The sequence below is a fragment of the Ostrinia nubilalis genome, chromosome 30 (genome assembly GCF_963855985.1).
Source record: "Ostrinia nubilalis chromosome 30, ilOstNubi1.1, whole genome shotgun sequence".
Lineage (NCBI taxonomy): Eukaryota > Metazoa > Arthropoda > Insecta > Lepidoptera > Crambidae > Ostrinia > Ostrinia nubilalis.
In genome coordinates, this window is record NC_087117.1 from 6,864,616 (window position 1) to 6,881,636 (window position 17,021).

General features: G+C 38.6%; 2 protein-coding genes across 4 annotated transcripts in view; both read left to right on the plus strand.

Annotated features, from left to right (window-relative positions):
* LOC135085974 (uncharacterized) overlaps positions 1 to 17,021 on the plus strand; it is a 100,463-nt gene that overhangs the window by 76,737 nt on the left and 6,705 nt on the right. For 2 of the 3 annotated variants that reach the window (XM_063980757.1, XM_063980756.1), the window contains exons 2-5: positions 3,002 to 3,093; positions 3,213 to 3,458; positions 4,071 to 4,307; positions 4,388 to 4,609. In XM_063980757.1, coding sequence (XP_063836827.1) covers positions 3,080 to 3,093; positions 3,213 to 3,458; positions 4,071 to 4,307; positions 4,388 to 4,609 — 719 coding nt within the window. In that variant the 5' untranslated portion in view covers positions 3,002 to 3,079. Of the gene's footprint in view, positions 1 to 3,001; positions 3,094 to 3,212; positions 3,459 to 4,070; positions 4,308 to 4,387; positions 4,610 to 9,472; positions 9,725 to 10,560; positions 10,798 to 11,664; positions 12,985 to 17,021 lie in introns of all 3 variants that reach the window. The other variant, XM_063980755.1, reaches the window with a different exon arrangement.
* Positions 1 to 17,021, plus strand: part of LOC135085981 (uncharacterized) — a 52,487-nt gene that overhangs the window by 23,567 nt on the left and 11,899 nt on the right. The window lies entirely within an intron of this gene.

Consider the following 17,021-nt stretch of genomic DNA (forward strand, 5'->3'; position numbering starts at 1 on the left):
ATTATTTACTAATTTGAAAAATAACCCTCTTGGTGCAGTAGAGTAAAAAATTAAGATTTTTTTAATGGGACAATGAGCAAAAATTATACATAGAGATTAAAAAAAAGTAAAAACAGAGCTGAAAATAAATATAGATTTGGAACTTCCGGAAAGTAACGGAAAGTATCTAAAGAGTGAACTAAATTACTCCTAAAAATAATTGCGTGACGAGTCACACTGGCACGTACTACAGTATCATAGTGCGTCAACGCGTCATCACTGAATCATCATAAAATTCGATGACGCGAATTTACGCGACCGTACGTCACGTAATCACGTCTCGTGGAATAGGTATTTCCCAGTAATGTGGATTTAATTGTCACTAACAATAACCGTGGGAAATCATTAAACGATATTAATCCATTATTTTTATCACTTTGAGGAAGTACAGTTTATTATGATACCGGTTTTTAGTTCCTGTTTTATACGAGTTATATGAGGTGAACAAAATTCTTTGTGAGGTGTGTACACACTTTTGGAGTGCAAAAAACCTGGCATACTGTTCTGAGATGTCCCTTGAATAGATAAAAGGGGACCGAAAACTTTCGGAAATAAAAAAATATCTGAAACCGTAACCGATTCAAAACCGGTTTTTGTAGGCAGTTTAAATTGTTTTTTTTTTATAGCATTACTAGCTGACCCGGCGAACTTTGTTCCACCTTAATGGCAATAAATAAGCAGACTTTTTTATTTCGAACGGGATAAAAAGTATCCTATGTCCTTCTCCTGGCTCTAAACTACCTCCCTGACAATTTTCAGCTAAATCGGTTCAGCCGTTCTTGAGTTATAAGTGGTGTAACTAGCACGACTTTTATTCGATGTACAGTGTGCGGCTATGAATGAACCGTGTTGGACAACTATTGCAAATTGCATTCTAAAGCACAGATATCCGTAACCGTAACCGAAACTTTTGGATATCCGGTAACCGAAACTACATATCCATATCATCCCTAGTGAACAGGTACACACTTTTGGAGTTCAAAAAACCTGGCATACTGTTCTGAGATGTCCTTTGAATAGATAAAAGGGGATCAAATTGAATAAACGCGTGGATTCCTAAAGTAGCCCTTATTTCATTATCTAGCGTACTTTGGCTTTTGTGTGATAATAATATTATTCTAACTTAATAAGTATTTAAAATGCAAAAATAACTCTATCTGTACCTAATCTTTTCTCACTTAACCACTGAACCGATTTTGATGAAATTTGGTACGGTGATAGTGTGAGACGCAAAGAAAGATTAGGATTTTATTTAATTTAGATAAGCATTACTGTGACAAACAAAATACAAAAGCGCGGGCAAAAGCTACTAAGATTATTGAGTTTTATCAAACTTCTTAATTTAAAGCCCAAATGGGAGTTAAATAAATTGACCTTGACGTCTAATCACTGAGAAAGAGACGCATGATGAACCACCACGTTATAACTTATACCTAATCAATTTGCGCATGAGCGAGAATCAAATATAGGTAGTTAAGAAGTAGGAAAACCCAGGATTTAATAAATATTTTTTGGTACATATTATGACATCAGATCAAGATAATCACTGTGGTATCTTATTGCTGTTGTAACAGGGGCTATTTTGTAGCAAACCTATCCATTTCTGTTGTGCTCTTGACTGTACTTGAGTATAACCATCGAACGAAACATAAAGTCTAAAATAAAAATAGGCTTTAAAAGGTGATTCTACACTTCTCAGATAGAGTAGTTCTACTTCTAACCTTTTATCGAGACAACAAATTGGGCCAATAAAGCAGAACGCAAGAAATTCGATCACTTCTGTCAGCCTCTTTTTGAAGGGTTTAACTGGTGATGATTGTGCTACTGTGAAAAAGACATAAAATTAATTTCACCAACAAACAACCCATCCATATCCATCAAACTATGTTTATTGTTTTGAAATACTATTTTTTTAGCTTAATATTAAAACCACGCTACGAAAGTTTGTGTGGATTGTACTGAACAGATTTTGATGAAACTTTACAGTTGCAGTATTATCGTTTATAACTTCTATTAACATGATTACATTACATAAAGGCTATAATTTATGACAATATTGACAAACTGATTTTCACGTGGGTGAAGCCGCGGGCAAAAGCTAGTTCATAAATCATAATTAAAAGTTTTTGTCTTGTGCCGTCCATAAAGTCCCTATCATAAACAAATAACTATGTTAACGCTGCGTAAAACGGAACGTATCGAAACTGCGTGACAGACAAAGCGCGGCTCCAAGTGTGTGGTCGTGTAGTATTTTCCGAAATCGTACACATTTAGTAACTTTTTTGTGTTTTTGGAGTTAGCTGTTCTGTTGTTAATTTCTATTCGTACAATTTTATTATATTATTAACCTAATTAGGTACTATTTTATTTTGAATAGATTAAATATTTAAAATCTGTCCATTAATTTAGACATTATTATTATTTACAACATAAGCACTTAGGCGATTTTATTGGTTTTTTACAAATACATCCCTCGCTATACATCCTCGCACATCTCTAGTGGAAACGCAGCCTAAGTCGGGTCTCGAGCGCGTGTTTTGCTCTACACAATCAATAAAAACATTTCAACATTCAACAAAATCGTCTACAAAAAATGGTGACAGTCTTGTTCTTGTTTATTGTGTAGGACAAAACACGTGCTGGAGACCTGGCACACTTGGTAGATACATTATGGCATTTAAAAAATTACAATGAATAAATAATTTTAGTTAAATAAAACTGAAATAAAATTTTAATTCAAAGAATCAATAAATTATTACAAAACTGCTCAATTTTTAGGGGTTGATAAATCCGAAATTTGAGAAGTTTTCCGTATCAATCGAGCCACATTTCGCATGCACATTTTTATTTAATGAATTTACTGTAGGTACTAAAATATTTTTTGAGTAAGTAACTTATTAGAAAAACAGCTGTTTTGATTAGAAAGCGCAGAGTAGCAAAATGCAAAATTGATTTTTTGTAGGTTTTAAAATGAAACCGAGTGTACAAATTAAAAACTAATCCTGGCAACATTACGTCACAGTGCCACAGCCCAGCCAAAATGGACGACGATCGGTACGTAATAAATTCCTCCGTTATTTGTACTAGTTCCATAATATCTGTGATTTCACTGTAATTGTTATTGTTTACATCGTTCAAGTAAAGTCTTAACTATTAGAATTTTTATTTTGTAGTGATGATGAAAGTCATGAAAACATCAAAAAGAGTGGTGTTTGGAAGCATTTTGAGATCGCAAATGACAGGGACCGAACTGCTACATGCAATATTTGTTTCAAGCTGTTGTCCTACCGGACTAGCATCACCAATTTGAAGAAACATCTAGCAAGGAAGCACGGTGATGATGAAGATATGCTTTCAAAGATCTCTGATGATGAAGGGGAGACCATTGAGGAGCTGGAGACATATCTAGAGGACGCCGGGTAAGTTTTTTTTTTTGTAATCATAACCTCTAAAATGAATATGGCGGGATTTTTTTTTCTACATAAAATTAATTGAAAAAGTTTCTGTGTAACAGTAGGTAGTTAATTTGCACAGTAATTTACAATACCTAGGTACTAGCATTTGCCAATTTTGATTTCATGAATTTAGATGTCCTAACCATACAGGTCTAAAAAGTTTGTATTAAAAGTACCTACCTAATTCAGTTAATTCCTTGACGTTCATTTAATTTTTTTACATTTCTAAATAAATTATATTTTAGAACTTAAACACCCCACAGATTACAGAATATTTGTCGGCTAATAGTTGGGCAAATAGTCAATATTATGCATATTACACCAATTAGTTATCGGCCAAATTATTGCTCAGAAAAATTTTAAGCGAACCTAACTATCAAGACAATTAAAATTCTATATTCTGTGAGGGCTTTTAGGTACACTTATGTCATTTGAAAACTTTCATCGTTACAATTATGTACATAAATGTGTATGCAGGCTGGCTGTATCACTCTTGGTGTCAGACATGAAGCATTACTGATTAAGATGCCTTGACAATTCTAAGTACAAATATAGTAAGAAAACTTATGTTTTTAGTGAGGAAGATGTCCCAATCGATAAAAGAAAGATACTCCGGAACGGGGCGTGGGAGTACTTTGAAATAATTGACGAGGAACAACGGCTAGCGGTGTGCATTTTATGTAAAGAACAATTCTCGTATCGGACCACATCGTCGAACCTGGCCAAACATCTTAAGAGACGGCATTACGCGGATATAGAGAACACCGAGTTCTTTAACGTCACAAATAACGAAGATGACGACAATGACTTGAGGTAAATTAAAAATTGTTCGTAAAAAATTAAAATTCAACCGTTAAAATAAATCCTGATACAAATCCATTCTCATCCAACAGCGTGAATATGAGCGGTGGTCACAGGACAAGCGCTGCTTGGGACTACTTTACGATCAAAGATCCAGTCCGTCGTATAGCCACTTGCAAGCTGTGCGAGTGTGTGTGCTCCTACCTGAGCTCCGTCTCGAATCTGATGAAGCATGTGAGAAGGAAACACGGTGTTGCAAGCGAGCATGACGAAGAGTTTGTCGTTGCAGATGACTCTGAGACGGAAGGCATCAAGTGAGTCCGTTAAAATAAAATAAAAGTTATTGCTTTAAATTATACAAATTAGAATAAAAAAGGTACAGGTAAATCTATTGGACAGATTTTATTACCAGAGTGATAACAGCTATTAAGTTTTAAATTAATAATTACCATAATTTTTCTATTATAAATAAATATCCTTGGACTTTTTACACGGCGCCTCTAGTCCAAAACTAAGCAAAAGTATAAACTATAGGTACTTACTAGACAATGTTTTTAAATTTATTTTTGTAAATACATACTTATTAGATAGAAAACACCCAGACCAATACAAACAAATATTTTCATGCACACAATTTGTACTGTGCGGGAATCGAACCCGCGACCTCACGGCTTAATAATCCGTTACGTTACGAACCACTATACCTACTAAATGGCCGACTAAAAATTTAATCTAATGTAGATTTAAGTTTCTAATTTCATTTTTATATCTTTGTTTTGAAAATTGATTTTGTTTTTATAGCTACGATAGCCGAACGGTGAAGGGGTCGGACTGGGCGACTCGAGATCCGAGGAATGCGGGTTCGAATCCTACCGCCGCTCGACTATTGTGGTGAGCCCACTCGTAACACAAGCTTATTTAGCTTAACACGAGGGGCTAACGGGACTATTAGTAATTTGTGCAATACAAATTGCTAATAATCTTTGTTTTTATTTTAAAACATAAAAATCTTTTGGTGATTGGGACACAAAAAGGGAATAAAACTGCTTAAATAGCGATCGTTGTAACAATTCTTTAGTTATTTACATTACATGCATGTCTTAAAATTTCACTGTAAAACAAATTGCAAATTAATGAATATTTACTAACAAATAGATTTTATCATAAGTTTTATCTAGTCAATTAAAGTCCGGTCGCCGAGATAGAATTTGGGGTCATTATACGAAATTCTATCTGCTCGGCGACCGGAATTTAGCCCCAAACTAATTAAGGTTCCGGACAATGTTTAAAAATAATTTTAGACATTTTTATTACGTAATACTTATACTTAACCATAGAAAACGCCCAGACCAGACCAGTATATTGTGCGGTTATCGAACTCGCGACCACATAACAGAAAAAAAAACTCATTTAAGTTAATATTTAGTGGGGTATGTCAAAACTTGTCACCATGTGGTGCTAGGGCTGTAGGACTATTTCCACCTCTCGTTTCCACCTCTGCAACTCCTGTGTAGCCAGGATCTACAGCTTGACCGCCGCTACTAACCAGTGAAGGTCAAGTTTGTCCTGGGGAAAAGTTTTTTTTTTATGCTTGACAAGGCAGATATTTGACCGCAATCGCACCTGGTGTTAAGTAAGATGCTGTCTAGGATGGTACATATCTGCCCTGTAAGTGCCTATTCATACTGTAAGTTACTGTCATTGGACTCCCTGAAAAAGGCCTTCATAATAATATAGAATTTAACTTTATTCTTTCGATTCTTTTGGGACATCTTCGTCAATACGTCTTATGGAACAGTTACACTTATGCTTATAAAATGTCATGCTTATTAGCATGCTTAAAACAAGCGTGCTCGAACAACTTGAAATGAGCATACTCAATATTTAAGTCCGGTCGCCGAGCAGATAGAATTTCGTACAATGACCCCAAGCTACCCATCCTTATCGCTCGCGCGTAATTATGTTGCTGTCGCGCTCGCACTTACTGCGGCCACCCGTCGCACAGTGTCATTGTACGAAATTCTATCTACTCGGCGACCGGACTTTAGCAATGTTTCGATACAGCTATTGAGTAGCAATGAGGGTTTTCGCGATTGAAAAATCCGCCAAATGGCAATACGTAGACGGGAGGTCCAAATGCTGCATGATTGGTGGATTTTGACATATCTGTCAATGTCATGTCAAAAATAACCAATCATGCAGTATTTGGACCTCGCACAGATATGGATTAGAGTAGATACAGCAAGTTGATCGTCAAAGCGTGCCATTCCGATATGTCCAAATGGACATACATGGTCGAGTGATGTTCATGTAATCCGATTACAACAATCGGTTACGATGATTTTACGAGGACAGTAGTACAAACACGGTAGAAAGAAGAAATTATTTACGAATTGAGAATTGTAATTAACAGCACAAGTAATAAATAATTAATTAGAATAAAGTAGCAGGGTCATTCCATGACAAATGTTACCGAGGGTGAAAAACTAAATATGTTCTTTTCGCATTAAATCTGATGAATTTTGAAAGTAAACATTCCAAATTATAATGTGCAACAAAAAAAAATCTGAAAGAAACAAGTAATTTTTAAGTTATTAGTCTTCAAAGTCTATACTTAAGTCAACTGTCTGAATGATCATTTTCTCTCTAATTATTGGTAATACGATTTATAAAAAAAACTATCAATCTGTGAAACGTTTTGCCACTATATGATTTGAGGGTATTTATCATAGTATTGGTAGATAGCGCCATAGTCCCAAAAAAATTGATAATCATCAAGTTTTAAGTGTGTTTTCTTGTTACTTCGGCGATGTAACACCCGAAACAAAAAAACAGGTATTTGTTTTATTATTGTACCTACCTTACACATGGATTAGGATAACAATATTTGGTAAAAGTAAGGTCATGGTAGTAATGATTTCAAATACTAACTAATATCTGAGCATGATACTAATTTAGTATGTTTCTTTCTTAATTAAAAACTGTAACACCCGAAACGTTTCGGGTATTACCAATGATATTAAAGAACTATAGATATGTTACGTTCATAGAAATTACGATTTGAATCCGTGCCGAGCTATTCCAAATTGCACACATTGACAAATGTAACTGATAAGTGAAACAAAAGATACGAAATAGCACGCAAATGAAAGAGATAGCTATAGTTTTAACGATTCTGCACTAACTAATCTATGTCCGCAGCGCACGCATCCTTATCGCTCTAACGTCAAAACAAGATCGCTTTCTCTTTCTTAACTTGAACATGGCGCATGGCGTCTTGATTGTTTGCATAAATAATTGAAAATATAAATACTAAATAATTTTGCATAATCACATGTGGTAAGAGATCCCTTGTATTTTGTTTACTTTAGAGTCATAATTGGTACACTTTCGAAACACACACGATGGCATTTTTTATTTATTTTGGTAAGAACAGGAACTTACGGTGTGGTACGCACGCGATTGCGCACGACGCAGGCCACACGAAGACTAAACACAAGACGTCCCAATTGGGACGTATTTGAGTATTCACAGCGCGAGCGCTTATAACATATCTGCTTTTGTTTTTATATAATATCATTGGGTATTACATTTTTATTTATATGTCGATAATGTGTGTATATTGCTTGGAGAAGTCAAAAAGTATTACTGTGAGGGTCCTTCGACCTCCCACTAGCGCTGGCGTCGGAAAAGGAGTCATATATCTCTATTTAAGACATTTTTGAAATGTCGACTTAACACTAAAATTAAGGTATTGCTAAAAAGTCTCGATATTTGACATTTCCATTAAAAATCGTAATTAGAAATTAAAGTAATGCTATCTCAAGCCAAAAACAATAGAAAAAGCTATATTCTGAGGAAAAATTAAACTTGAACTTTGTATATTTTTTAAGAAAAGATGCTTCGTAATTTCAAACTAGAATTCGCTCTATTTGTGTTAATTTGTTGTACTCCTTATTTTGTAGTACCTAGAGACTAATAAAACACCGATTTTATCGATAAAACGCGTTGCATTTTCGTACTCGTAACACCCGAAACAGAACCATTGTAACAACCGAAACAAAGAAAAAATTTATAAAAAAATAGTAAAACGTTTTATGTAACAGTGATTGTATGTTACATGGTTTGTAAATTTCATACTTTAGAAGTCCTGTAAGTTTTAGGTACAATTCCTTAAGAAAATTCGCTAAATTTCGAGTAAATGCAGCAACAGTCAGAACATAGAGGCAAAATCTCGTAACGCCCGAAACGCACACTTTTCGACTCATATTTTCGTTATCCTACATTCTAAGCTGTACAAACTTTATTATTTAGATAAAACAACTAAAAACGGACAGATTAAGGCACTAATGTTATTAAAATACTATTTCAAAATACAAGAAATTCTTGAATATGTGTGTACGAACGTAACACCCGAAACGATGGAATGACCCAGCAGTAGAAGAAGTATAAAGTAGCATTGTTTTTAATACATACATATCCTGCGATGTACTCTTAAGAATTAAAACCATGGTCCCTGTATGTGGTGCACTCATACCGATCCCAAGGAACCGTACTTACTCATAACAATAAGACACACACTGATGCATGTATTCATGCACTTCACAAAATGTCTTGAAACGCTGGTAGGGTAAAAAAAAATAACGAGATTTGACGATTTGTAAGAATTAATTTATTTTAAAAAGGTAAATAAAGATGTTTTTGGTTTTGTATTTAACAAATTATCAGTTTTATCGGAATTAATTAATTTTCGAATCGAGTCACACGATATCATTCGATGACTTTGCAAATGCAGTACGATGATACGATTACTTTTACGTTGCGGCAATCACTAAAATTCGCTAAAATGACACTAATGACGTTTAAAAAGTGGCACGCTCGGCTTCATACAATTTTTGACACATGCTGCATCTATCCATATCTGTGGGACCTCGCGTCTACGTATTGCTATCTGGCGGATTTTTCAATCGCGAAAACCCTCATTGCTTAATAGTAGTATGCTCTCGTGCTAGTAATGAGCATGTGCAATTGTACCATATGTCAATACCATTTACTCAATATCATTGAATTGTCAAGACATCTTCAAACGTGTTGAAAACCAAAGATTAAATATAAAATCATATCTGACACCAAGGTTGTGATCGACACGCCAGCAATAGAAATCAATCATCCTACAGATCTGAAACAGATACCATGAAAGGGTCAGAGATATACAAAAAACCTTACGAAAGGTCCAAAAGTAGCGCCGTGTGGGAGCACTTCACTGTAAAAGACAATGTCAAAAAAATAGCTACATGCAAGGTGTGTGACCACACGTTATCTTACTTAAGTACGACGAGCAACCTCAAGAAACATTGGAGCAACAAGCATTGCGTCCAGAAAGAGAGAGTCACGCGTGTTGTTGATGATGATGAAACAGATTGTGAGAAGTGAGTCACTTACATACAGTTCGCGAGGCGTAAGCTGAGCTTTACATTTGAGTGACCCAATGTTTGTACCTATAGAAATATTTAACACAAAAACTAATTATTAAGAATTAAACTCGTAGTCGTACCTGTAGAAGAGGTGAAGTGTGCGCGGTGGACTTGCACCTCAGATCGATTGCCAAAAAGCTGTATAGATCGTATCATCCACGAAGACGCGCCCCACCATTCTTCCGCCAATGTTTGAGTGTTATCGGTAATCGAATAAATAAACACGTTAAATTATCCATAATAAGTGCACACGCACACTATAATAATGACGCTCGGATTGCTCGGATCATCAAACTCCCCGCACCCCGCGCTTCCCTCGACCAAAAATTGGTGGGGCGCGTCTTCGTGGATGAAACGATCTATAATATAAAATAAACTGTCACATCTACACTATCCATGTGCACATACAAATGCAAAGTTGAGCTTAGGCTTCGCGACCTGTAGGTACTTAGTTTTAGTCTATAGTCTGGTCTGCGAGCACGTAGAATTTTGTCCAATGACCCCAAGCTACCCATCCTTATCGCTCGCGCGTAATTATGTTGCTGTCGCGCTCGCACACTCACTGCGAGCGCCCGTCACACAGTCGCGACAGCAAGCGACAAGGATGGGTAGCTTGGGGTTATTGGACAAAATTCTAAGTGCTCGCAGACTGGGCTTTACACGGCATTTGATGTAACTCCAGCGTTGTGCCATATTCAATTTATACACAGTTATAAACTTGCTTATTATAAGTTTAGTAAATTAAATCTTGTGCCTTAGACTTTTAAGATAACAGAACAATAATCCAACAGCTGGGGAACGGACACAGAAAACGTAATACCAAATGACAGAAGGAGGCGCAACTCAAGTGTCGCATGGAGACACTTCACAATCCAAGACTCTGTCAAATGCATAGCGAAGTGCAATCTGTGTGCCAAGTCTTTGTCGTACTTGACCACCAGAACTAACCTGGTGAGACATTTTAGAAACAAACATGGCGGCCAGAAAAAGAAAGACACTCATGATGATGATGAGACGGAATGTGAGAAGTGAGTGGTTTTAGCCTCTGACGTGACCACAGCGCGATGTAGGCGCGTGATTTGACAGTGGTCTAAAGACCGGTCTGTGTGCACGTAGAATTTTGTCCAATGACCCCAAGCTACCCATCCTTATCGCTCGCGCGTAATTATGTTGCTGTTGGGCTCGCGCACTCACTGCGGGCGCCCGTCGCACAGTCGCGACAGCAATATAATTACGCGCGAGCGATAAGGATGGGTAGCTTGGGGTCATTGGACCAAATTCTACGTGCTCACAGACCAGACTGTAGCTAAGGCCCGATTTCTACCAAAGCGGAGTTGTGTTTGAATTAGGGCCCCGATTGCACTAATTTGTAATGTCTCCAATTCATTCGCACTTATCTCCAGTTGCGCTCCGTTTCCGTTTAATCTTCAGGATTTGTCAAATAGCTGATTTTCGTTCGTCGTCCAGTCGCGTTGCAGCTGAAAATTTTTGCGCAATCGAGGCCCAGTTTTCCGAACCAAAGCTGAGTTGAGTGGTTGAGCGGAGGAAATAATGAAATCTGATTGGTTATTCAAACTTCGATTTGGTAGAAACCGGGCCTATGTCACATGATTAAGAGACAACAGACAAAGCTTCTTAAAAGCGCTTTTTAAAAGCCTATTTGCAGAAAATAGATGATATAAATGCGACAACTAAATCTTCAACCACACCAACGCGTGTAGATCCCTATTGGCCGGTGCGATCATAAGCCAATGATCGCGCCGGCGATGGCGTTCTGCACGCGTTGTTGTGATTGAAGCATAACATCGCGTTGACATTGCGCTGCTGTCACGCCAGCTGTGTAACAGAGTCTTAAGACAAGACTTGTAAGATAAAAGAAAAATCTCTTCCAACAGTTCGGGAACTGAAACGCAAAACGTTACACACCCAAAGGACAGAAGCAAAATAGGTGCTGTATGGGAGCACTTCACTATCACAGACCCTGTCAAAAAAATTGCGAAATGCAACGTGTGTCACAATTCTTTTTCGTACTATAGTACGACGGCTAACTTGATGAATCACTTCAGACGTTTTCATGGCGTCCAGAAAGGGAAGGAAGATGATAGCAGCAGTTCCGAAAATGAAACAGAAAACGTAACACACTTAAATGACAGAAAGAAAACTAGACGCAGGAAAAATTTAGTATGGGAACATTTCACCATCGAAAACCCTGTCAAAAAAATTGCAAAGTGCAACGTGTGTCACAATTCTTTCTCGTACTTTACTACGACTGCTAACTTGATGAACCATACGATAGTAGCGCATGGCGTCCAGAAAGGGAAGGAAGATGATAGCAGTTCAGAAAATGAAACAGAAAACGTTACCGACCAAAAGGACAGAAGCAAAATAGGTGCTGTATGGGAGCATTTCACTATCATAGACCCTGTCAAAAAAATTGCGAAGTGCAACGTGTGTAACCAGTCTTTCTCGTACTTAAGTACTACGGCTAACTTGATGAATCACTTCAGACGTTTTCATGGCGTCCAGAAAGAAAAGGATGATGATAGCAGCAGTTCGGAAAATGAAACAGAAAACGTTACACACTCTAATGACAGAAGGAAAAAAGGTGTTGTATGGGAGCACTTCACTATTAAAGATTCTGTCAAAAAAATTGCAAAGTGCAAGGTGTGTCACAAGTCGTTCTCGTACTTTAGTACGACGGCTAACCTGATGAATCACTTGAGACGCATTCATGGCGTCCAAAAAGGAAAGGAAGATGATAGCAGCAGTTCCGAAAATGAAACAGAAAACGTTACGCACTCAAAGGACAGAAGCAAAATAGGTGCTGTATGGGAGCACTTCACTATCGAAAACCCTGTCAAAAAAATTGCAAAGTGCAACGTGTGTCACAATTCTTTTTCGTACTTTAGTACGACGGCTAACTTGATGAATCACTTCAGACGTTTCCATGGCGTCCAAAAAGAGAAGGAAGATGATAGCAGTTCCGAAAATGAAACAGAAAACGTTACACACTCAAAGGACAGAAGGAAAAAAGGTGCTGTATGGGAGCACTTCACTATCGAAAACCCTGTCAAAAAAATTGCAAAGTGCAACGTGTGTCACAATTCTTTCTCGTACTTTACTACGACTGCTAACCTAATGAACCATACGATAAGAGCGCATGGCGTCCAGAAAGAGAAGCAAGATGGTAGAAATGACGATATGGAATCCGAGAAGTGAGTCATAATAATAATAAATATCCTTGGACATTTTACACTGCGCCGCTAGCCCCAAACTAAGCAAAGCTTGTACTATGGGTACTAGACAACGGATATAAACATACTTAAATACTTTTTTTTTGTAAATACATACATATTATACATAGAAAACACCCAGACCCCTCGCAGAAATTAAAATTCATCGTTCCAATTTCTGCCCGGCCGGGAATCGAACCCGGGACCTCTCGGCATAGTAGTCCGTTCTGAACCACTACACCAAACGGCCGACAACAACGGCAACGGCGACTTTGCATTTGTGTGTGTGATTACCAAAAGTAGAGTGAGAGATAAAACTTAAAAAAATCGCAAAAATGTTTGTATGGAAAAAATTAACACAAAAACTAAATACAAAGAGTTAAACACGTCACGCTGCTACTAGGGCAAGAGGTGAAGTGTGACTGAAGCGCGGCGGTCTTGCGCCCCAGACCGATAGCCAAAAAGCGGTAATATAAACTGTCACACCTACACTATCCATGTGTGTCTCGCACAAATGCAAAGCTCAGTTTAGGCCTCGCGAACTGTACTTGATTTAAGTCTAAAGTCCGGTCGCCGAGCAGATAGAATTTCGTACAATGATCCCAAGCTACCCATCCTTATCGCTAATTATATTCCTGTCGCGCTCGCAGAATTGCGACAGCAATATAATTACGCGCGAGCGATAAGGATGGGTAGCTCGGGGTCATTGTACGAAATTCTATCTGCTCGGCGGCCGGACTTAACTCAGCATCTTTGTAACTCCAGCGCGATTTTGTGCCATATTATACTGTTTATACATACTTTGAACTTGCATTAATAAGTTTAGTAAACTAAATATTGTTCTTGTAAGATAAAAAAAATAATCCAACAGATCGGGTACGGAAACAGAAAACGTAAAAGACGGAAGGAGGCGCAAGACAAGTATCGCATGGAAACACTTCACAGTTCAAGACTCTGTCAGATGCATAGCGAAGTGTAAGCAGTGTGACAAATCAGTTTCCTATTTCAGTAGTGTCTCGAATCTTATGAAACATGTCGACAATAAGCACCGCGGGAAAAAGAGGAAACTTAGTTCTGAGGCTCAAGGCAAGAAGTGAGTTGGTTCTTTAGTTACAAAGTGTCAGTCACCTATATTTACAAACATTACTATAAGGCAGAGTAAATACAAATGAGTAGGTCATCTTCATAGAAACGCCCGAGCGCGGTTTGTATGTGAGCGCGCCAATACGTATGCGGCGCGCACGCACACACTGACAAAAAGACAATGCCGGAAACTGGCGTCTTTATTTTTTCGCGCGGCCATCGACCAAACCTTGTTTTTTGATTACAAAATAGTGTAATAAACTTACTATGACATGTATAGCTCTAAACTCAGTCTGAACTGAGTTACGAGCTTTAGAAGTTTGATGATTTACATACTAGATTTGCTTTTTGCGAGCAAGTTTTGTAGGAAATTGCAACAAAATAGTGACATTGTATGTGTAAACAAACAATACCATCCATTAAAGGCTCCAGACATCAGTGTGGAGCAGAATCAGCGCAATAAAAAATAGCGCAATATTTTGTTGCAATTTCTTAAAAAACTTGCGCGAAAAAGCAAATGTAGTATGTAAATCATCTAACTTCTAATGCTCGTAACTCAGTTCAGACTGAGTTTAGAGGTATAGATGTCATAGTAAGTTTGGTTTATTACACTATTTTGTAATCAAAAAACAAAGTTTGGTCGATGGCCGCGCGAAAAAAACAAGACGCCACCTTCCATACAAAATCTGGCATTGCCATTTAACGTTGATTAGCGGTGAGTTGCCCCGAAATATAAATAAAATAAAAATAAAATAAATTTTGTCAGTGTGTGCGTGCGCGCCGCATACACGTATTGGCGCGCGCTCACATACAAACCGCGCTCGGTGCGTTTCTATGAAGATGACCTACTCATTTGTATTTACTCTGTATAAGGTCTCACAGTGCGCGTGGAAGTACAGGGTGAACCAATCACAGCTTTCTATTCAACGCTGTGCGTTCGATTTTCTGATTAACTTAAGCAAGCATCGTTTGTGAATACGGGTGAGTGACTGTGAGGCGACCTAAGTGCGATGTTACGTCTCTTAGGACCTATAATAAGCTAAAACTCGCGCGGGTTAAGTTGCGATTAGTTTCATAGGTCATGAGTCAACGCCCAACGCCACCTTGTATAATTAAATCTTGAAAAAAAATTAAGAAACGATCAGAGAGAGTGAGCTTCTTTGTGGCTTCTTCAAACTATACGGCTGGTTATAGTGTCACGCGGACTGTCAGTGCGGAAGGTCCGCGTGACACTTAAACCAGCCTACGTGACGTTGCATTCACGTCGCGCCACTGTCACGCTGACTGTAAGCTTTATCAACAGTTCTAATGATTTTAGTCCTATTTAAAATCAATTATGGTATTTAATTGTAATCAAAACCGGTGCTTTGGTTAGACAAAGTAGTACAATCGGCTTCAAATTGTTAGTGACACCTAAAGTAGCCAAAAAGTTCGCAACACGTCTTTGTTACAATGAGGGCTATCGTTTTAGCGCTCACCAGTTAGCGCCACTGTAGAGTAAGGTCCTGTCACTTGCTAGTAGCGAAGACAGTGGCACCAACTGGTGAGCGCGAAAGTCGTAGGAGGATTTGCACTCATCAAGATGGCGCCACTGTAGAGTAAGGTCCTGTCAATCGCCACGGGTGCCAACTGTTAAGTATAAAAACGATAGCCCTCATTGAAATAAGGTTGTGTTGTCAACTTTTTGGCCACTCTGGGTGTCACGGACTATTTGACGCTGACTGCACAGTCGACATCCTGTCAGACAATACAATTTCTTCAGATGTTAAAGTTGATGTGATCCTTCATATAGTCCGGTCGCCGAACATGCAGAATTTCGTCCAATGACCCCAAGCAACCCATCCTTATCGCTCGCGCGTAATTATATTTCTGTTGTGCTCGCACACTCACTGCCGCCCGTCGCACAGTCGCGACAGCAATATAATTACGCGTGGGCGACAAGGATAGGTAGCTTGGGGTCTTTGGACGAAATTCTACGTGCTCGGCGACCAGACTTTAAAAATAATGCCTTTCTACAGCTCGGAAACGGAAACTCGAAAAAGAATACACACTGGAAAGCGCAACAGCATTGCATGGAACTATTTCACTATTAAAGACCATGCAAGTAAAATAGCCACATGCGCGCTGTGTGGGAAATCAATGTCTTACTCTAATGTATCGAACTTGGTGAAGCACGTGCAAAATGTGCATAGGAAACACAATATCAGCGATGGTCGAAAGAATGACAACGATGACTCCGAGAATAATGCCGAGTGAGTCTTGTGGTATAGCCACAGAACACATGCTATTTTGAGCATCGGCGTGCCGCTTTTTGATATAGGCGCACACTAGGCAACGCGACAGCGACGGCTCGGCGACTTAGACGCGACGACAATTTTGTTCAAGCTTCGCACACATGGCGTCGGAGGTGCGACAAAAAGCTAATATTTGAAATTGTCTAGAATAGGGTGTCTAGTCGCCGAGCTGTCGCCTAGTATGCGCCTACACTTAGCTGAATGTAGTCACAACATTCCCCGCACACTTAAAAACGCGAAACAGCTTGACCCAGCGACAGTCGCTAAAACGCGCGATTTCCATATCGCGTCCGAACGGATGCAGTCGTGAAATCGCGATGTTTCATCGATACAGTCGCGACATCGCCGATGCTGAAAGTAGCATGTTATGGGCCATTGTTCCCAATCTTTATAAAGACCAAAGCTAAAGTCCGGTCGCCGACCACGTAGAAATTCGTCCAATGACCCCAAGCTACCCATCCTTATCGCTCGCGCGTAATTATATTGCTGTCGCGCTCGCACACTCACTGCGGCCGGCCGCCCGTCGCACAGTCGCGACAGCTTGGGGTCATTGGACCAGACTAGATGGAAATTCGAAACTAAGATTATGGAAACATTTTGTGCATGAAAATAACTGTTTGAAATTGGGCGTTGTCTATGTAT